At 42.9% G+C, this 22,983-nt stretch overlaps 1 protein-coding gene across 7 annotated transcripts in view; it reads right to left on the reverse strand.

The window, feature by feature from the left end:
• Window positions 1–22,983, reverse strand: part of ARHGAP26 (Rho GTPase activating protein 26) — a 629,130-nt gene that overhangs the window by 215,753 nt on the left and 390,394 nt on the right. The window contains exon 20 of one of the 7 annotated variants that reach the window (XM_088444117.1): window positions 10,272–10,369. The exons of 5 other annotated variants lie outside the window; for them this stretch is intronic. In XM_088444117.1, coding sequence (XP_088300243.1) covers window positions 10,275–10,369 — 95 coding nt within the window. In that variant the 3' untranslated portion in view covers window positions 10,272–10,274. Of the gene's footprint in view, window positions 1–10,271; window positions 10,370–19,089; window positions 19,556–22,983 lie in introns of those variants that run through there. One more of the 7 variants, XM_088444116.1, reaches the window with a different exon arrangement.

Genomic DNA, 22,983 nt, shown 5'->3' on the forward strand with positions numbered 1-22,983 from the left:
ATTTGGAGGTGTGCTTTGGGTCATTGTCCTGTTGGAGGTAGAAATTGGCTGCAATCCAGCGCTGTCCACAGGGTATGACATGGCGTTGTAAACTGGAGTGATAGCCTTCCTTATTCAAAATACCTTTTACAAATCTCCCACTTTACCAGCACCAAAGCCCCAGACCATCACATTACCTTCACCATGCTTGACAGATGGTGTCAGGCACTCTTCCAGCATCTTTTCAATTATTCTGCATCTCACAAATGTTCTTCTGTGTGATCCAAACACCTCAAACTTCGATTCGTCTGTCCATAACACTTTTTTCCAATCTTCCTCTGTCCAGTGTCTTTGTTCTTTTGCCCATATTAATCTTTTCCTTTTATTGGGCAGTCTCAGATATGGCTTTTTCTTTGCCACTCTGCCTAGAAGGCCAGCATCCCGGAGTCTCCTCTTCACTGTAGATGCTGACACTGGCGTTTTGCGGGTACCATTTAATGAAGCTGCAAGTTGAGGACTTGTGAGGCGTCTATTTCTCAAACTAGAGACACTAATGTACTTGTCTTCTTGCACAGTTGTGCACCGGGGTCTCCCACTTCTTTCTACTCTGATTAGAGCCTGTTGTGCTGTTCTCTGAAGAAGTAGTACACACCATTGTAGGAAATGCTCAGTTTCTTGGCAATTTCTCGCACTGAATAGCCTTCATTTCTAAGAACAAGAATAGACTGTCGAATAGACTTTCACATGAAAGTTCTCTTTTTCTGGCCATCTGGAGAGTATAATTGAGCCCACAAATGTGATGCTTCAGATACTCAACTAGCTCAAAGGAAGGCCATTTTTATAGCTTCTCTAACAAGCAAACCCGTTTTCAGCTGTGCTAACATAACTGCACAAGGGTTTTCTAATCATCCATTAGTCTTCTAACGTGCTTAGCAAACCCAATGTACCATTAGAACACTGGAGTGATGGTTGCTGGAAATGGGCCCCTATACACCTATGTAGATATTCCTTTAAATACCAGATGTTTGCAGCTAGTATAGTCATCTACCACATTAACAATGCATAGAGTGCATTTCTGATTAGTTTAATGTTATCTTCATTGAAAAACACAGTGCTTTTCTTTCAAAAATAAGGACATTTCTAAGTGACCCAAACTTTTGAACGGGGGGGGGGTGTGTGTGTGTGTGTGTGTGTGTGTGTGTATATATATATATATATATATATATATATATATATATATATTTATTAGGGATGTGCAGGCTCGGATAGGTTCGAGTTTGCACGTGGAGTTCGGATTTTTCCCTCCAAAAAAACGGAGCTCAGAACGAGGCAAAACGTCATCTTACATGGACGAACATCATCATTCCTGGACTAAAGACCAGGAATGATGATGTTCGTCCATGTAAGATGACGTTTTGCCTCGTTCTGAGTTCCGTTTTTTTGGAGGGAAAAATCCGAACTCCACGTGCAAACTCGAACCTATCCGAGCCTGCACATCCCATATATATATATATATATATATATATATATATATATATATATATATATATGCGCATTTGGGAAAGAAGTGGGCAGATATAAGATGGCAATGAGAATTCCTAGCTTATTAATATTAGGGAATTTCTTTTAGGGATTTTTTTTTTAATGCTTGTGACATTTCAGGACTTGAGGAAGATGGATTTACCGACCTCAGTGCTGTGCTATTAACACTTTTCCACTCAAATATCACATTCTACCAGACTCCCAATTCTCTCTGGTTTTGAGGTTGAGATCGTTGGCAAGCATCACTGTTATTACACATTATATTACACAGTGTATTTATGTTACACACATGCCATTTATTTATTTTTTTCTGTCAAAACCAACATGTCTGAAACATTACTATTTTATACTCTTCAAAGGCAAATACTGAATGCAGTTCTTTTCTGTAACTGCATTCCTCAAGCATGAAGTAAGATTACTATATGCAGTTACAATGAGAGCTGCATGGCATATATACCAAGTCATTTCAATGCAGCAGGATGGTGTATTATTATCCAATAAGAATTCACATCACCATGTCTTCCAACTGTCCAATAGTCACCTGTTTTAAAATATTACCCCTGGGAATGTAACCCAAACATTTTCTCTTATTCTTTACTAGCTGGGATACCCGGCATTGCCCGGGTGTAAGACTTGACCCTGAAGTACAAATGCAGCCTTTATTTGTTCACATTGTCCTCGCCTATCACCCTATTCCAATGATCCTAAAAAGGACCCCACGATTTACTAACATGCTTGCAAACAGTGGTGTAAGAGGTGTGGCTGCTATGGTGCCCGAGCTGCCTCTGTGGCCACCGCTCCCCCTGCACCCAGTCACGCACACAAGGTGTGTCCAGTCAGGGCCGCCAAGGGGGGCCCGGGTATCAGCAGTGTTAATTTGGTGCCAGCCCACTAGTTGATTACAGCTGGTGCACTGGAAGGCAGACAAAAAAACAGCGCCGCCGGTCATGAAGCAATCAGAGGTCGTGGACCGGCAGCCAATCAGCAGTGTTGGCACCTGATTGCTTGCCAGTCTGCAAGCTCAGATTGGCTCGTGACCGGCGCCACCACTGTCCGTCCATGTCTGCCGCTGCCTGCCAGTGCACCAGGTGTAATTAGCTGGCAGTCTGGCACCAAAATCCACATCTGCTAATGGCACACAAGGGGAGGCGAGGGGCTGCTTTAGGGACATGGGGAGGTGAGTTGCCGGGGGGGGGGCATAATGTGTAAGGGGCATTACTGTGTGGCATAATATGTAAGGGGCACTACTATTGTGTGGAATAATGTGTTGTATGGGACACTACTACTATGCGGCATAAGGGGCATTACTGTGTAGTGTAAGAGGCTTTACTGTGTGACAATGTGCAAGGGGCACTACTACTGTGTGGCATAACACGAATAGGCTCTGTGTGGGGGCAAATGTATGTGTGTGTTTTTACCACGAGGGAGGGGCAGACAGCCATTTAAGATCTGGCTATGCGGCCTCCAAAGTTCTAGTTACACCCTTGCATGCAAAGACAGAGGACTAATATATATGGTCACTTTAAAAAGGACTAACTCTGGATTTAATATGAACTTGCATGAGTCATGAAGTTTGACCAGACTGAGGTTAAAAGAATACTTTTGTAGCTTTCACACAGATTTTTGGCAGGGTGTCAATTTCCACTTGAGCCAGCCCCAGAACCTGTGTAATTTAAGATTTACCTAATTTTTAGGGATTGTGTGACAGTGTGTGGCCCTGACGAAGTTCAAACCTATTCAAAAACCTAATCCTGGTCAAACTACACCACCCTGCCAAATTTGGTCGCGCTAGGTCCAAAACGCTGGCCGTGCATAAAGGACAAACAGACAGATACGCGTTATTGCTTATTATATGGATTTGGAATATAATTTTTACTACAGTATGTAACAATAATTTTGTAGGCTTTGTATTTATTGAAGATAAGTATTTGAAATGCAAAGCATTCCCCAGTCCACTGAATGTAATGGGCATTTCGGTGGAACAAATTCAATTGGTTCAGCAGGAAAATGTCTCTCAATTAAACATTTTAGTATTTTCCGCAATAGATTTTGTAACTGAGGTTTAGGAAAACAAGTGAGGAAAAAAGCTGACTGGAAAAACTGAAGCCTCAGCATTGAAGTTTATACATTGATTAAACAAAATTATCCTTTTTCTTCATACTAAAAAATCTACCCAAATTGTTCAATTTTCCATACAATACTATGCATTAAAAATCTTAAAGCTGAAATAATACCAATAACTGCTAAAAAGTAGTACGGCCCAGTAAAACAAGAATATAGGGGATTAAAAACACCCAAAAGCACCACTAAAATCCCAAAATGTAAATCTTCAATTGTAATTTATGAAGGTAAAATACTGTACATTTAATAAAGTATTATCCATTGCTGCTTAAGCCCCAACACTTTTAGAACATACTTATATCCCAAGTTAGGTCAGAGTAGGCCAGCCTAAGGCATGACATCTGCTTCTCTTCCCTATTTACTGAGAGATTTAGGGGTTTGATAACATAATCCACCTTGAATTGTGTCATTGTGCATACCCCCCACCTCGTACAATGCAACAAATTGTGACTTTGAATGGTGGAGGCGGGGTCGCAGTGACGTGATCATGCTGTTCCCCCCACATGCCTTGATTCTACCAGCGTGATTAAGTCCAAGGTCGGCAAGTATGCATTAGAATAGTGTTCCTGCTAGGCTGTTTTAGCCCGACAGACAAACAAACCAACCAAGGAATTTTATATTCTGTCTGTCCGGTTATGCATCGGACACCCCTGCACCAATTGGGATGAAACCGATGCGAGATGGTCCAGTTGGATCCTGGCTAGGTTTTAGGGGTGATAGGGTCCTGGTTGGACCTCCCGTTGGTGTACGCTAGGCAGAACTTTGACCCAGGGAGCCTGAACTGGGCCTTCCATTGGATGGATTTGGATGAAAACTTCAGGAGGGGTGAGATGCCTAATTGAGTGGTTGGGATCCCAGTTGGACCTCCCGGCGGCGTGCGCAAGGCAGAACTTTCCTAATGGATGTGTTGGAAGAGCTGCTATTTTTTAAAATGTTGACAGTCACATCCAACTGATTCATAACTTAATGCCTTAAAGATTTAAACCCGGGCAGCGCAGTGTAAAGTTATGTTCTCGTCTGTACCATTTTGTACTTAAGTACTTTGCTTTAGGTTTTACACTTTTGTGCAGCATTGCAGAGCCTTTGTGGCACATATAAATGAAAGATAATAATGCCGCATAGCCCGCAATGCCATTGACACGCCTGCCATGAACTTATACTATGTCAGAGCACCCCATTAAAACACGTTTATGCCCCTTCAGCCGCAAATGGAGATACCATGAAGTTGAATACCACTTTGCATCATCGATACTTGTGTACACTCTTCTCCAGAACATGCGCACTGTGAAAATATGCAAAGCATGTCTGCAAAGTTGGTTGCAATTCAATTCTGTAACCCAAACCCGGTCATACCCGTATTCTATTATCTCCCCAAGATACACAAAAGCATGACACACCCTCCAGGTAGTCCCATCATTTCCGGCATCAATTCCATCTCATCTAATCTATCACAATACATCGACCACTATCTTCAACCATACGTCAAACGCCAACGCTCACACTTACAGGACACAACACACATACTGAAAATACTCGAGGACACCACCTGGGGGATGACCACTGGTTAGTCACCAGCGACGTCACATCCCTATACACCATCATCAATCACCAACAGGGTCTTGACAGCATCAAACACCATCTCAATCATGACGACACACTGGAACCAGAACAGATTGCATTCATCCTCCAGGGCATTGAATACATTCTCACACACAATTACTTTTGGTTTGATGGGGACTTCCACCTGCAGAGGACTGGCACCGCTATGGGGACCAAGTTCACGCCCAGTTATGCTAACCTGTTCATGAGCAGTTGGGAGGACTCCCACATATGGACGGGTCATGACTGGGATGCAAATTTGGTCCTATGGACCAGATACATAGACGACGTCCTCTGCATCTGGAACGGTCCCCTACACACACTCCTTGACTTCATTCAATACATCAACAACAACGACAGGAACCTCAAATTCACGACCAACTACAGCCAATCCTCCGTCAACTTCTTAGACCTAGAAATATACATTGATAATCACCAGATACAGACAAAGACTTTTCAAAAACCCGTAGACGTCAACAGTTACATCCTCTCTAGTAGTGGTCATCACCCCTCCTGGCTCAGAAATATCCCCACAGGACAGTTGAAGCGGATCAGATGCAACTGCACAAAACTCACAGACTATCACGAACAAGCCACAACACTTAAACAACAATTCACGGACAAAGCATACACTCACCTGAATAGGACTAGAAGATAGGAAACCACTTCTGGAATACAAACAACCACCACAAAACACAGACAACCACGTTCCCTTCATCACACAATTCAACACCCAGGCGACACAAATAAAAAGAATCAACAAACACTGGCACTTACTTAAGGAAGATGCACAACTGACAAGTATCCTATCCAACAGACCCAAAGTCATTACCGCAAGGCCCCCAACATCCATAAACTCGTATCCAACCACATTCCTCCCCCCATCCGAACACAAAGCACTCTAGACAACTCCAAACTCACAGGGGGTTTCTTCCACTGCGGCTCATGTACCAACTGCGTCACACTAAAATATAGAAGCACCACACCCACTACAACATTCTCAACCACACAGACAAACACCATGTATAAAATTAAAGAACACATTTCATGCAACACTAACAACGTAATCTACCTCATACAATGCCCATGCAATCAACAATATATAGGCAGGACCACCAGACCACTAAAGACCAGAATTGCCGAACATCTGAGAAACATCACCAAACAAACAAACAGAGAACCATAACATACCCGTATACTACAAAGAATACCACCATAGCAGCACACAAGGCACCACTTTCATAGGAATCAAACACATGCAAAAAAACTGGAGAGGCGGAGATCATAACAAAATCCTCAACAAGGAGGAACTTAGATGGATATTCACGCTGAAAACATTAACCCCCAGGGGACTCAACATTGACAACGAAGTCAAATCAGTTATAACGAAGTAATCTCCTACCAGCCCACCCACGCTCTCCTCCAGCCCCAACCCCTATCACTTCACCTTTTATCACTCCCATTAGTCCCTGCACACACCTGCACTGCATCGCCATTCAGCAATTCTTTGCACACACATACACCGCAATACCTTTCAAACACACCATTGGCCCAATATGATTACACGTATCACTCCAGCTAGTCCCTGCACACAACGGCACCGCATCACCTTTCATTAAAAAAAAAAAAAAAAACACCATTGGCCTAACCTGATTACACTTATCACTCCAGCTACTTCCTGCACACACCTGCACCGTATCACCATTCAGTAAGTCCCTGCACACACCTGCGCCGCATTACCTTTCAAACACACAATTGGCCTAATCTGATCACACATCACTCCAGGTAGTTCCTGCACACACTGGCACTGCATCATTCAGCAAGTCTCTGCACACACCAGCACCGCATTACCTTTCAAACACACCATTGACCTAATCTAATCACACTTATCACTCCAGCTAGTTCCTGCACACACCTGCACCGCATCATCATTCAGCAAGCCCCTACACACACCTGCATCACATTACCACTCAAACACATCATTGGCCCATTATGATTACACTTATCACTCCAGCAAGTCCCTGCACACACCTGCACCGCATTACCTTTCAAACACACTATTGGCCTAATCTGATCACACTTATCACTCCAGCTAGTTCCTGCACACACCTGCACCGCATCATCATTCAGCAAGTCTCTGTATACACCTGCATCACATTACCTCTCAAACACACCATTGACCTAATATGATTACACTTATCACTCCAGCTAGTCCCTGCACACACCTGCACCGCATCACCATTCAGCAAGTCCCTGCACACACCTGCACCACATTACCTTTCAAACACACCATTGGCCCCATGAGTCACCTGATCACACCCCCACCCCCGGAAGTGCCCTACATAAGAACCTCAGAAGCATTGATCCTCTCACACCTCCTTGAAGAAGGCACCTGTGCTGAAACGCGTTGGAGACCCTCACATCAAACCCGACACCAATCCAGGCTGACCTCCACTAAACATCCCCATCCCCACCAGGGACCACCAGTGCAGAAAGCTCTCAGCCCACCCGCCTGCTGGTCCGCACCGCTCACACCTCCAGTGACCGGCTCCACCCTGGACCAGCCTCTCAAACCCCCTGCTCCCAGGCGTGCTCAGCAATTCACTCCTGGCCAGGGGTGTCTCCACCGTCGACCCCCATTTCCACGAGGGACCGTCAGTGATAAGAGCATCCCGTACATCCGGCCGCAAGTCCGCCCAGCCAACATCGCCAGTGACCAGCTCCATCCCGGTCACACTTTCCACATCCCCCCTCCTCCCTGGCTTTTTTTGAATCAGTATCCCGGGCAGACCACCCCCCACGGGTGGTCCCAGCACACACGCTGCAACCCAGCCTCCCAGCGGCTCACCCATCCACACCTCTGGCTCCGCACCACCAGTGGCACGACCAAGAGCCAACTTCAGCTGCATACTCCAGTCGCTGACCTCCGCAGACCAATCACAACAGCCGTGCACCTGCAGCACACCAGCAACACGCTGATCCAGCTCACCAACAAACCTGCAGCTTCCAACCTATCTGCAACGGCCGCAACGTCGACCTACATCACCATAACAAAAAACCTACCGGTAGGTAAATACTGCCAAGTCTCACACCAACACGCGGGATGCCGCACAGGTGTTCCAACCCACTCTGCATATCCCCCCACCCCCCGAGACTTCCTAGACCACTGTTGGCTAACCTTGACACTCCAGCTGTTGTGGAACTATATATCCCAGCATGCCTTGCCACAGTTTTAGCATGCCCTAATAGCAAAACTGTAGCAGTGCATGCTGGGTTATGTAGTTCCATAACAGCTGGAGTGTCAAGGTTAGCCAACACTGACCTAGACTGTCGACCATAGGTCCAGCAGGGGTGACGTGCAAGGTCACTGAACCGCACGGGAAGGAGCCCCCTAAAAGGGTCCACCTACCTCCCCAGTCTCATCACTACCCATCACTGAACCCCACCCACCTGCCCAGGATCTTAACAGAGCAGCATTGTGACTACTCAATAAAAGATTTTGCCCCAAATTACTGCGTCTCGCTGGCCTCATTTTGATCCTATTCCATTCCCCTTTTCACATTACTCCAAACTACACTCCATACCCAACCACACCCTCCTCACTCCCAAAACACCACCACCACCAGAAGAAACATTCTAATTAACACCACTCACAAACACACACAAGTCATCACCATCACCACTACTAGCAGGAAGAGCACACCTTACCCCCACTACCCCCATACGTTTTCAGTGCGGGAAAGGTACTCCCACACAAAGGTGCAGCACCCCGAAACCACAACACACCACCCCCTGGTCAACGAGAGCGCAGTTCTACCGCCCATCTTCATAAATTCTGTAACAGCACCAAAATGAGTGAGCATAATTAGTTAAGGATAAGCACATCAGTTACTTCTTGTATACTACTGATCTTGGCAATACACAGATCTTGGTATATATTAGGATATAGTTATGCAATTTAATTTCAAATACTTCAATTATAGACAGAGACCTACATATGTTCTTTATATGTGACAATGCTTTTTCTTAGCAGATAAATTTAGGGGCCCCAAGATCGGGTGGGTACAAAGTACCCATGCCTGCCAGGGATGCACAACCACTCATCCTTTAGGAACATGCAGCTCACATCTCCATGTCCCCTCGAACCAGGACCCGATCCATCTCTTGGCATCCATTGATGTGTGAACATTTTTTATATTACAGTAAGAAAGTCTTTGGTTATTTTCATTATGAGTGATGAACTTTTTAGTTTATTTCAGCTCAGTTCAACTTACTGCAATTTAACAAAGGGATACTATGTTCTATTAGCAACTGTATATTTATCATAACACTTGTTCAGCATACAGAATTCTTATCTTAACAATAGGACTAGGCATCTGGACCCAGCTGGAAAGTATACATCTGCCACAAATATACAATGCAGTAATGTTCACCACTTATGACACAAGCTGCTACAGAGCTTTTCACCTAATCCCTAAACATAATAAAGCTCCAATGACCCATATAATCATCATGTGGTAGCAATAAAATAGTCCCTTTCTTTCTGTAGAACTAAGTTCCATCAGGTAGTTAACATGCACTATGTAAAGCTCTTTGCATGCGAACAGTCTTTCATTCCACGTCTCAGAACCTCAGAGTCACATTCTCTCTGCAACTACTTCAAGTTTATTTTGCTTTCATTATATATGAACGATGGAGCTGCCAAGCTTGCCGCCTGACAAATACATGGAAGTAATGATGAAAATGTTGAAAATAAACAATCTTCATAGTGCTTGATCTTATGCTGCTCAGGACTGGAAACAACTCTGTCTTTCAGGAGTGAGGTTGAACAGCTCAATAACAGAGATAGATAGCTGGAGAGTGCCAAATGTTACTCTGTTAATGTGTCTCTGTTCCATGCCGCAGATCCAACTACAGTAGGTGTAATGAGCTAGAGCAGTAATTCAGTAGTACTTAATGTGTATCTTCTATTAATGCTGGCACAGACAGAGGGTCAGGTGAGCGGTCACTACTTCGTTCTATCATAAGAGGGGTCAGGATGCTGAGTACATCCCCATAAGTGTTAGACCATCAGCATCCCATCTGCCGTGATGTTGCCATCCTGTATTTTTATTAAGAAACTGAACATCTGTATAAAAAACAAAACCAAATAGCTATAAATGTGAACTACTACATATATATCTAATGTCTGTAAATGTCTCAAAATGTCTAATAAAACACCCTCTTTCTTTTTAACAATGTAATAAACTGGTTAAAGGTTATACGCCATAGATACCCCAGGGTAAGCATTACATGCCTTGATGCAAGTTAGAAACCCTGGTGTAGAGAACATAGTAGGACTAGAAGAGGACATCGCCGATTTAAACAGACTACTCCTGGAGGAAATGTAGAGGTGGCAAAATGGAGGGGGGGGGGGGGGGGGGGGGAGACTGGGATGGGGAGAGTACAGTCTGCAATGGTTGTGTCCTGTGATGAATAGCTGTTAAAAACAAACATGGCCATTACCTACTATTAAAATAAGTTAGTCTAGAAAAGAAATCGAGATAGATAAAAATATAGATTAGAAACACATATATACAATATTTAGGTGGAGAACCCCTTTTAATGGTTAGTCTTATTTCACTCATGTGTCCTTATAAGCTGATTTTCATCATGACTATTGGTATGGAACAGAGAAAACTAGTAACTTATTGAGGTCTGGTGGAGTTAAATTACAATGGGCAGGTTGCTGCACGCATTAATAGCTTGCTATTGGACTACATGTTAAAACGCCCTACACAGCATACGAGTAGAGTACACCACACCCGCACAAATCCCAACAAGAAAACAAAACATAACCATAAAACTACAGACAACTCACCATACCTTTTTTACAATATCCAAAACGGATTTCCTTTACACAAGCAAATCACACAATAGGTTTCAGAAATCACTGATGGCAATTTGGATAATGCTTGTAATATATGCAGTCATTCAATCCACCACCATGGATTTTTCAAAAGCGGTTTAGAGGCAACAAGTGCTGAAAACATACTTTTATTATTTTTCTACATTGTGAAAGGAGTTGAACTCCTGTAGCAACCGTGCAAAAATGCCTCCCCACACAATCAGGCAGGGCGTACTACCTTCACAAAAGACCATTCTTATTTTTAAAATATTAAGTGGAAAATATGCTGTAACCTAAGCAAGCAATCAGATATGAGGTCTTATTGAAATTACCACACTAAACAGTTAGACACCGAGATATGATTGGTTGCTACGTTTTACAATATAACATTACATGTGGCACCATGTTAAATAAAGCCTTAATCACTTGAGTGGCATGCTGCTTCTCAAGTATATGGCAGCAATCAGTGGGCCAACCTCCTCCCTAGAAACAAAACAATAACCAAAATAAAATCAAGGATGTGAGTTACACAAAATATGGCTTTTCCTTTGCTGTAAGCAAATACATTTGTGTGGTACTTTATAAACAGAGGATAATCTGCAGCTTAGCAATGTGTGATAAATATCCTGCTGTAGCCATGATTGACAAAGTAAAACCTGCTTGAACAGATTTCCTAATGTGCTTTCTCGGTAGCCCTCAACACATAATGATGATTATAAGGCAACAGAGGTTTGGGGTTTTTTTGCTACACAGTGTGAACAAAAAAAAAAATCTTGAACATGGTGTGTGCTATTTGGCTGTGAATTGCAGGAACGTGAATATAGTACTCAGCCCTGCTTTCCCACCTGTCAGTAACGGTTTCAGAACCTGTCACCAGCCAAGACACAATTCCAGCTTTCACATTTGAGTGCTGAATATATGTTGTTTCAATGAATAAGTAAAAGCCCTTCTGTGCACATGATCGTGGCCTGAGAAGCATTGGGGCACTGCCAAAGCACATAAGCTATTCACACTGGGCACACAGGTGCTGTTGACTATTAATAAGTTGTGATATATACCACAGAATGGCTCTGTTGTCCAGCATTTATATGGTTCTTCTTGCATTTAACCGCAGCCTTTATAGCAATCGTTAGCGGCTAAGGTTAGTTTTGGAAAAGATTCAAGTTTTCAGTTCTGTAAAGCTTTAGTTAATATTAGTTTATTTATTCCATTAGAAACTTTTATCAATCCTGATGTTTGGAAAGCCATGTAACAATAATGAGCGTATGTATGTGGCTAAGTAGTGAGTGTGTTATGCAGAGTTACCCATGTTCCCTGACACAATATAGGATCACTATAGGAGGAGAAACAGGATTTCCTCATATTTGTTTTTAGTGGCATCCAAGCTGGGCTGCAGTTCCTGCAGGTAATCTGTCTATTTCACAGTTTGCAAACAATCTGTTATCTCAATGACATTTCAAACAATTTTAAAAAAGATAATGAATTCGCCCAAAAAAATTTGGGCATAGATATTACTTTTCTGAACACTAATTAAAAAGGATGCTTTACGGGTCCTGTCACATATTTTTGTAACTAAGGAAAGATTCCTGGACTGCACACACTGAATATATATATAATGGGAGGTGCTACCAGATGAGACTAATTGCAGGCAAAGAAATAGACAGATCTCAGGTGCACAATGCAATAAAATTTTGCAATCAATAGAGGTTTTTAGCATAATCATGGCCAAGGTAATGGGCCTACCCACCATATCCAGGTAACCTCTTTAGGGTAGGTCCCTAACATACTAGGGTTCAAATCAAGAGCGCAGGACTCCCCTAAATGAGCGCAGCCTAGCCACCCCAGGGCACCGCCATAGTGAGAAAAGTGAAGTAAAAAAGTAAGAGCAGCTATGGCTGCATAGAAAGGTGAAAATACAAATATAATGAAACAAAGTATTAAAATTGTGCAGAAAAGAATGAATGTGCTATAATGCAATGCCCTGGAGCAGCCCAAACAAAGCAATCCCAGGGGACCCACGCCCCAAAAATCAACCCAAAGTTGCACTACAGTATATAACTTGTAGGACTTACCTAAAATTGTGCCTATTACTAGTGTGCATATACATTACCATACTCCATGCTTTTAAACCAATAAGAGATGGATGCTAGTCCAGACTGAAGGTGTCTCCTTTCCTTCAGATGTGCAATTAAGCACATTAAATTGATTGTATAGGAAAGATTCCTGGACTGCACAACCTGAATATATATAATGGGAGGTGCTACCTGATGAGACTAATTGCAGGCACAGGAACAGACAAATGCAGGTGCACAACTCCAAATTACTGATAATATATAAATGCAATAAAATTTTGCAATCAATAGCGGTAGTATGTTAAGGACCTACCCTAAAGAGGTTACCAGGATATGGTGGGTAGGCCCATAACCTTGGCCATGGTTATGCTAAACACCTCTATTGATAGCAAAATTTTATTGCATTTATATATTATTAATAATTTGGAGTTGTGCATCTGAGATTTGTCTGTTTCTGTGCCTGCAATTAGTCTCATCAGGTAGCACCCCCATTATATATATATTCAGGGTGTGCAGTCCAGAAATCTTTCCCATATACTCCATTTAATGTGCTTTATTGCACTTCTGAGGGAAAGGAGACGCCCTCAGTCTGGATTAGCACCCCTTCCTAATTGGTTTAAAAGCATGGAGTCTGGTAATATATATGCACACTGTATTAGGCACAATTCTAGGTAAGTCCTACAAGTTATATACTGTAGTGCAATTTTGGTTCATTTTTGGGGCGTGGGTCCCCTTGGATTGCATTGGTTGATCTGTTTCAGGGCACTGCATTATAACACATTTTCCTTTATAACACATTTTAACCCTTCACTGTGTGTTTAATATATATGTACTTCACTTTTTTATTTTCATTCTTTATATGCAGCAGTAGCTGCTCCTAACTATCTCTTTACACTGCACTTTTCTTACTATGGTGGTGCCCTGGGGCAGCTTGGCTGGGCCAGTTTTGGGGGGTCCTGCGCTCTGGATTTGAACCTTAGTATGTTAGGGACCTACCCTAAAGAGGTTACCTGGATATGGTGGGTAGGCCCATAACCTTGGGCATGATTATGCTAAAAACCTCTATTGATTGCAACATTTTATTGCATTTATATATTACCAGTAATTTGGAGTTGTGCACCTGAAATCTGCATATTTTGTAACTAAAGCAGAATACAGCTTCATCGGTTTTAGCAGTCTGTAAATGAGTCTTCAGTGTGTGCGGGATACAATAAGAGGCTGATGCAGAAAGCAAGTCTGTTTATGGAGCATGTCTGTTTTCAAATTGCGCATTTTCAAGACTCAAGAACCAAAAATTGGGTGGCCACCCGGAAGAGTGGGCAAGTCTCTCAGAGCTGGCCGCCTACTTTGCATATGGGCTAATACACAGATTTAGTGCTGTACAGTAATGTAGCAATAATTATGTCCAACGCAGTGGCGTAACTAGAGTATTTGGGGTCCAGGGCAAGTTAAAAAAAACGGAGCCCCCCCTCACAAGTACGTGCGCGTGCCGAAAAAGTGGGCATGGCCACATGCCATAAGGGGCGTGGCCACTGGAGAATTGGAACTTGGCAACATGACACCACCGTATCTCGTCCCTCTGGGAACATTCCTTTCCATTCCATATGCACCTTCATGCCCTAAGTAGTAGTGCTCCTCTTGCAATGACCACTGTAATCGTGCCCCTTATCCAATGTCCCCAGTAGCAGTGCCCACAGTAGTGCCACTGCATAAGAGTGCACTACTGGGGGCACTATATAGGGGTACTACTACATACAGTGCCCCCAGAAATGCCCCTTATACAGTGCCACTAGTAGTGGTCCCCCGATGCAGTGCCCCTTATATAGTGCCCTCAGTAGTAGCCCTCCCCAGCAGTGTCAGACAAAAAACACGTAACCCCCCCTCCCCCCCCAAAAACAAAAAAAACACCTGAAACCCCGCTCCTGCGCCCGCTCCTTCCGCCCTCCCGGGCTGGCCCGCACTGCATTATAGGAGAGACGTCATGACGTCTCTTCCATCACCCACTGCGGGAGCCAGAAGATGGAGCTCATGAGTGAGCCCAACCCGGCTCTGGCAGTGGTCGCAGCAGTCAGTGAGAGTCTATCAGACTCTCATTGGCTGGCTGCCAAACAAACACACGGCTGCCAGGTAGTAGGAGTGTACTAACCGGCGGCTGTGTTTGTTACTGTGTAGTACGGACTGCACTCCGTGCGGTCCGCACTACACTGACCACCTGTGTCCTAAACCACGGTCGGCGGCACCCCTGCATCGCATGTCCAATGGCGCCCATGGCACGAGCGCCGCTCGACCCCCCCCCCCCAGTTACTCCACGTGTCCAACGTCTTTATATACCTATAGACCAGGGGTTCCCAACCACGGTCCTCAAGGCACACTAACAGTCCTGGTTTTAAGGATAGTCATACTTAAGCACAGGTGACTTAATTAGTACCTCAGTTATTTTGATTTAACCATCTGTGGTTAAGCATGGATATCACTAAAACCAGGACTGTTGGTGTGTCTTGAGGACCGAGGTTGGGAATCACTGCTATAGACTAAAGAGTTAGGCTGTAGGAGAACAAGCGAGGCGCAATGTAGACTGTAAGCTTGCGTTTAGGACCCTCTTACCCAATCTTGCTTTATTACAGTTTTGTTCCCAATTGTAAAGCACGACAGAATATGCTTGAGCTATATAAGTAACTGCTAATAAATAATAATAAATATGTAAACTTCAACATACAGAATATGCAGAAGATGATGTGCTGTGAGAATAGATGTTTCACGTCTAATTCTAACCTGGCAGTTATATTCTTGTCTGCAATATAATGTACAGTAGATGGACACTATTTACAAAGTGAAGGACAATTCAAACAGCATCCCGGATCCCTCAATATAGAGCAGGTCTGGTCACATCAGTGATTTTCAAAAAGCAGCACCTGTCTCATCCCCGAGTTATTGTCAGATTTTCACTTGGAAATGTATTGTGTTCATTTGCTACTAAAATGACATGCCATGTGCAACCCTTTTGAAGGTTAGAGAGACAGCCACGCGGTCCCCATAGTATATAATGGCACCTATCACGGTTTTACATTTTATCAAAAGCTTGAACACATAATAGCAGTGCTCAATAACAGAAATGTACTGCATTTTGAAGAATACTAGCAGCTGTCATTTAACAAAGTCATTGGGTTTATTTAATAACATGGTGCAATGTACAGATCTGTGCTGTAACCCATGGCAACCAAGGAGATGTTAACTTTTATAAGCTGTTCTAGAAAAAAATTACTATTAGATACTATGGAAAACGGAGCATATTGCACTAAATGGACGCTCAAACATAAAACCCATATGTGAATGCTGAACATCTCATTTCCAAACTAAGGGCATTAATATGCAGCTATAACAGTGTCCATTCTTCTGGGAATGCTAGACTTTGGAACTTGGCTCTGTGCATCCATTCATAGACAGGAACATTAGTTGCATCAGGCACTAACGTTGGGCAAGAAGGCCTGGCTCAGGTGTGGTATAGTATGTCAACATTCAGAACGTCAACAATTTCCATGACCACATTCAAGATGTCAACATCTTAAATGTTGATACATTGCACATGTCGACCAAATAATTTCCCATAGGGTTGTCTGTAACCCTATCTGCAGCCTAACCCTATAATCAGAAATATTTGTGTTTCTACATTGTGTCATTCACAGTTTGGACAATATGTAATAGTTGACATATTTGATGGTGGCTTCCTATCCATATTGACATTGTGCCATACCCTCCCGATTCGGCCGGGAGCCTCCCGAAAATCGGGTGCCACTCCCAGCCCCCTGGAAAGGCAGGCAAGCCTCCTGGCAGCTACCGCCCCTCCGCCCCCCCCTTCCCCTGGTAATAAGAAAATCCCCTGCAGCAGGTTGGGCCGGTGATGCAATTCTCACTGAATCGCGTCATTTTGGCCCCACCCCCTGCTTCACAATGCCGGTCATCTCGGCATTGTGTAGCGTGGGCGGGGCCCAAATTATGCGATCGCGTGGCCACATCCCCCGCTCTGCCAACAAATACCGGCCCACGCCCCCTTGATTTGCCAATCTGACTGCCCCCTCCCGAAAGGGGCAGCCAGAAAGTCGGCAGCCCTGTATTGTGCATGTATACCCCTGGCTCACAGCCACTTCTTCCATTTCATAAGACTGTGGTCATTTCCCTTCCTCAGTAAAACTTAGATAATTTATCGCTCCGTTTTGATTAATTCTTGCTGAGGAAAAAAAATAATTTTTGCTATGTCCCTTCAAATGTACTTGCAGAAACTATCACCAAGGTGGCATTGCCTTCCAGGCAAGTCCGTGCACCATGCAACTTTTACATTAATAACACTGTTAAGACAGTATTCTCTCTTATGTATATGATGCATTATATTGTGTAAGAATAGGTTAGTGTGACTTTCGCATTTACTGCTAACCAGAGCCGTAACTAGACTTTTTGGTGCCCTGTGCCAGAAAGAGCATTGGCGCCCCCCTCATATTTCAAAGGGACATAATGCACCCAAAAAAGGGGAATGGCCTCATGGGGAAGGGCCAGGGAAGAGATAGGAGAGGCCAGGAGATGCCGGGGAAGAAATAAGAGGAAGCTACAAGTGAGAATGATAATAAATAGAAATTTGACAGGCCCAAACAGCGCCCCCTGACCCTTGGTGCCCTGTGCGATGGCACCGGCCGCACTACCCTAGCTACGGCCCTGCTGCTAACACAGTTAGGCTGCACCTCTATCATGGTGTAAGTATATGCATTCCTGTGCCTACACTTCAGGAAAAACTGTTGCTGTATTTTCTGTTGAATGTATGATGAGATGTGTGCAACCCAACACATAACTACACATTTCTTCACTTACGCTCAGCATGAAAAAAAGAGTCTCTCTCCAAACGAGTTCCTTTGTTCCAGCAATATTTGTATAAACAATCAGCTCTATTTCACCATTACAGAGTTGGCAAGTCACATGGACACCGAAACCTGTGTCACATGGTAGCCATTTGCTTCATTACAGTGTAGCACAAACCAAGTAAAATCCTGGAAGAAAACTTAAACTAACAATAAAATGGTGGCATCCCCTTCATTTCCTACACAGCCATTAGTCTTACAGGTAAATCAATCATTTTAACTGCATGTTAGTACATATCTCTTACATGTTCAAATGCCACTCTCCATGTGCTGCCTTGTGCTTCTTTGCATCATCCACAGCAGTTGGGAGGATGTGGTGAACGATGACATGCTGCTACATGCAGCATGGAATGATATATCGCATGACCATCGCGATATATTGTTGCATCGCATTGTTCCGTCGGCTGAGTACAGATCGTATAGTGTGTATCCAGCATAATCCTTTTGACCTTGGTCAGACTTTCACCTTTTGCCTTCAATCCTATCCGGAAATCATGTCTTCTAGGTTGGTAGTGTTGCAAAGTCAAAACACTGATTTCACTTTTTGTACCTTGAATTGATATTGGCACTTTCAGCTGTGTACATTTTCTGGGATCATATAAACATAGACCTACACAATTCAATTCAAACATGGAACTAAATATATTTTGATCAACAGTAAAGATTTCTCATGTTTCCACCAGTTACCCACAGGTGTGTGACAGATCTGGGTCCCCCTGATGATTATGAATTTGCAGGACTGGAAAGGTCCAGCTCCTACTGTAGCACACAGCTAGTACAGGCAAATATACATACTATAAAGCATGTACTGTACATCTGCCTTCTTCATGGCGAAGTCTAAACCCGTTACGTATACGCATCTAGCAGCACCTGTTAATTTGTTCGTGTCTAAAGTATCGAAATACAAACTTCAGATGGAGTTAAATAATCTGCTATTCTGTAAGGACCTTATAAATCCACAGCTGGGAAAATAGAGGACTACAGTAATACAAAGGAAGCAAAAAGTATATTTAGCTTGCAGTCTATCCTATAGGGATTCAAAATACAGTTTCATATTCGAAAAATTTGTAATCCAGATGTGACATTCCTATACTATTTTATTAACATACTACCACTGATGGAAAGATTCATTAACATGTTAAGGGGATCATTGCACACTAAAATAAAGTGAATTAGCAGTGCAATAACCTAGAGCAGAGTAGCATCATCTCAAATTTGCGTGTCTGGGATCGAACTGTCCCTATGAAAGTTTAGGGTAGAATAGAAGGCAACCATTGAAAACTATCCAGAAACCAGTCTGAAGCCAAGAACAAAAGGTTTAGAAAATCCAGGGTGCAGAATGCTTGCAGTTACAAAAGCAGTTCTGGGGATTTCTTGGGTCTTCATTGAAAGCTGAAATTCATCCAAGTAGGCATGCAAGAAACCAATGACTGACGTATTCCACCTTCTCCCTGCAGAGATGTCATCTGTAACAGTCATAGCACCCTCATAAAAAGCCAGTTTCCCATACAGCTATGAAAAAAAAACCCCACCTGCAATAGGTTTACTAAAGCTTTAAAAACACTGCAAGGTAGGATTTATAACATGGAAGGGAAATGGGAGAAAATGTATATATACACCAATGTACAACCATGGCCAAAAGATTTGAGAATGACACAAATGGTTTGGTTTTCATAAAGTTTGCTGTTTCAGTGTTTTTAGACCTTTTTGTCAGATGTTACTATGGTATTCTGAAGTAAAATTACAAGCATTTCATAAGTGTCAAAGGTTTTTATTGACAATTACATTAAGTTTATGCAAAGAGTCAATATTTGCAGTGTTGACCCTTCTTTTTCAAGACCTCTGCAATTCGCCCTGGTATGCTGTCAACTTCTGGGCCACATACTGACTGATGGCCGACCATTCTTGCCTAATCAATGCTTGGAGTTTGTCAGAATTTGTGGGTTTTGTTTGTGTCATGCCAACAGTAAAGCATCCTGAGACCATGTGTGGGGTTGCTTCTCAACCAAGGGAGTGTTATCACTCACAATTGTGCCTTAGAACACAGCCATGAATAGAGAATGGTACCAAAACATCCACCAAGACCAACTTCTCCCAACCATCCAAGAACAGTTTGGTGACGAACAATGCCTTTTCCAGCATGATGGAGCACCTTGCCATAAGGCTAAAGTGATAACTAAGTGGCTCGGGCAACAAAACATCAAAATTTTGGGTCCATGGCCAGGAAACTCCCCAGACCTTAATCCCATTGAGAACTTGTGGTCAATCTTCAAGAGGCGGGTGGACAAGCAAAAACCCAGAAATTCTGACAAACTCCAAGCATTGATTAGGCAAGAATGGGCGGCCATCAGTCAGTATGTGACCCAGAATTTGATTGACAGCATGCCAGGGCGAATTGCAGAGGTCTTGTTAAAGAAGGGTCAACACTGCAAATATTAACTCTTTGCATAAACTTAATGTAATTGTCAATAAAAGCCTTTGACACTTATGAAATGCTTGTAATTTTACTTCAGTATACCATTGTAATATCTGACAAAAAGGTCTAAAAACAATGAAGCAGCAAACTTTGTGAAAACCAATACTTGTGTCATTCTCAAAACTTTTGGCCATGGGTGTATGAAACCTCCTGTTCTATAAACACAGATTTTGTGGAGTTGTCTTTGTCCAAAGCAGAATCACCTCTTTTCATATACTGTATAAACTCATAACAGTGGACTGCAATAACTTAAATAGTACATGATGTTTTATATCTCCCAGTATTCAATGTGGATTATAGGTAATATGCTGATACACCCATTTAAGCATTAATATATTAAATGCCCATACACACTAGTGACTAGACGATGTGCTGCACGAATGATATTGGTGAAAGGTTTCCCTTGAACTTTCTGTAGTGCAGGACAAACGATATTGGGTGTACACACTGAAAGATATCTTTCAAGATATCTTTCAGTGAAGTCATCCTGCCACATCTCTGAACATGCAATTCTTGACGATATTGTCAAATTGGCCTGCATGAACGGATGACAAAAGACATAGTTAATGATCCGTTGGAGAGCGCATACACACTGAACAATATGAACGAAATATCGTTATCGACCATATCGTTTATGAAAATCATTTAGTGTGTATGCGGCTTTAGACTTTAATCTTTGGTGACAATCTACTACTAGGTTGAACTTTATTTTCTGAACGGTAACAGAGAATCCAAAGTATAATACGTATACAGATGTGTCCTCTTAAATCTAGCCTCCTTGCGCATTAAACAGACATTCCAGTCGCGCCATGCCGTGGAGTGACTCGGTAGCGCCGAACGTCTTTTCGTGCAACCTTTTACCTTCAAATGAGCCTTATTACAGTGATGAGAATAGGATGCACAAGCAGCTTCTGCTGCTTAAAATTATATGCTGCATGCCCATATTCTGTATGAAACTGCGGGTGTATTTGCATGCGTAACACTATGTTACAGTGTGTTAACCGCTGACACGAACGTGGCATTTCGCATGCAGGTGCACCTGCAGTCGCACACAGAATATAGGCATGCCGCATATTTTAATCAGCAGAATACGCAAATAAGACGCATTTGAAGGTAAGAAGTCACACAAAAAGATGCTTGGCGCTACCGAGTCACACAGCTCTCACACGCTCTTTGTAACACGATTTGTAGTGCACGGAGGAACCACCCGCAGACTTCGGTTCCCCCTGAGGCATTTCGTCTATCTAATAACCCCTTTGAGCAGCCTTGTGCTAATGTTTCACCTCCGCCGCACACAGATATACAAGTGTCACATATCAAATTAATCAGCACTCTCCTGGTGAGCCCTAGTCGCATTGCACCGTGATTTAGACGCATTTTCGGCCCCCCCAAAAAAGATGCCCGATGCTTGCAGCATCGCACAGAACCTGGCGGCTCGCTCATGCCAGGCTTAGCGCTCTGCATGGCGTATTGAGGCTAGATGAGCAAGGACACATCTTTATGAACTTCAAAAGTGGCTTGTAATTTCAGTGATCTTATTGGATATACTATCCCAAATAATAAATCAGTAGGGGCATCCCCACTAAAAATTTATTTCTAACATTTTCGTAATAAATCAGGGAAAATGAAGGACCAGTGTTTCTGATTTTGAGTTATTTTTTGTTGAGATAGATTTCCACCATTTTTAAAGTCCTTAAATAAAATCACTAGCAAAATGTGTGGACTTGCAAGAGTTAAGCTGGGTACACACCAGAAAAATATATCTGCAGATGATGGTTGCTCATACACACTGAACAACCATCACTGCGACATGGCCGGGGGTTCCACGGGCTGGGGTCACATCATAACCCCCTCCACGGTGGCCTCCGCAGCAAGTCTACGGGCGGTCAGATGACCACCCGTACACACAGAACGAGGAGCAGATACACAATGGTGCTTGAAAGTTTGTGAACCCTTCAGAATGTTCTATATTTCTGCTGAAACGGCCTAAAACTACCTCAGATTTTTACACAAGTCCTAAAAGCAGATAAAGAGAACCAAATCAAACGTGCTAATTTTTTTAAATTTTTTTTTTGAGGATAATGATCCAATATCACATATCTGTGAGTGGCAAAAGTATGTGAACTTTAGGCATAGCAGATATTTTGAAGGTGAAATTAGTCAGGTATTTTCAATCTATAGGATGACAATCGGGTGTGAATGGAAACGGTCTTTTTAAAAGAATAAACAGTAAATTAATTCACAAGGTAATTTACTTTTGGGTAAAACTTAATGTTGCATATGTATGATACAGACTATGCCAATACATGTATACATATAGAACAAAGACAGGACAAACCAGGACACCAGTAAGGACAGGATCTAAATAAAGGAAAATGCACTCAAAAATCAATAATGTATATA

The sequence above is a fragment of the Taudactylus pleione genome, unplaced genomic scaffold, assembly GCF_031769625.1.
Source record: "Taudactylus pleione unplaced genomic scaffold, aTauple2 ptg000349l, whole genome shotgun sequence".
Taxonomy (NCBI): Eukaryota; Metazoa; Chordata; class Amphibia; order Anura; family Myobatrachidae; genus Taudactylus; species Taudactylus pleione.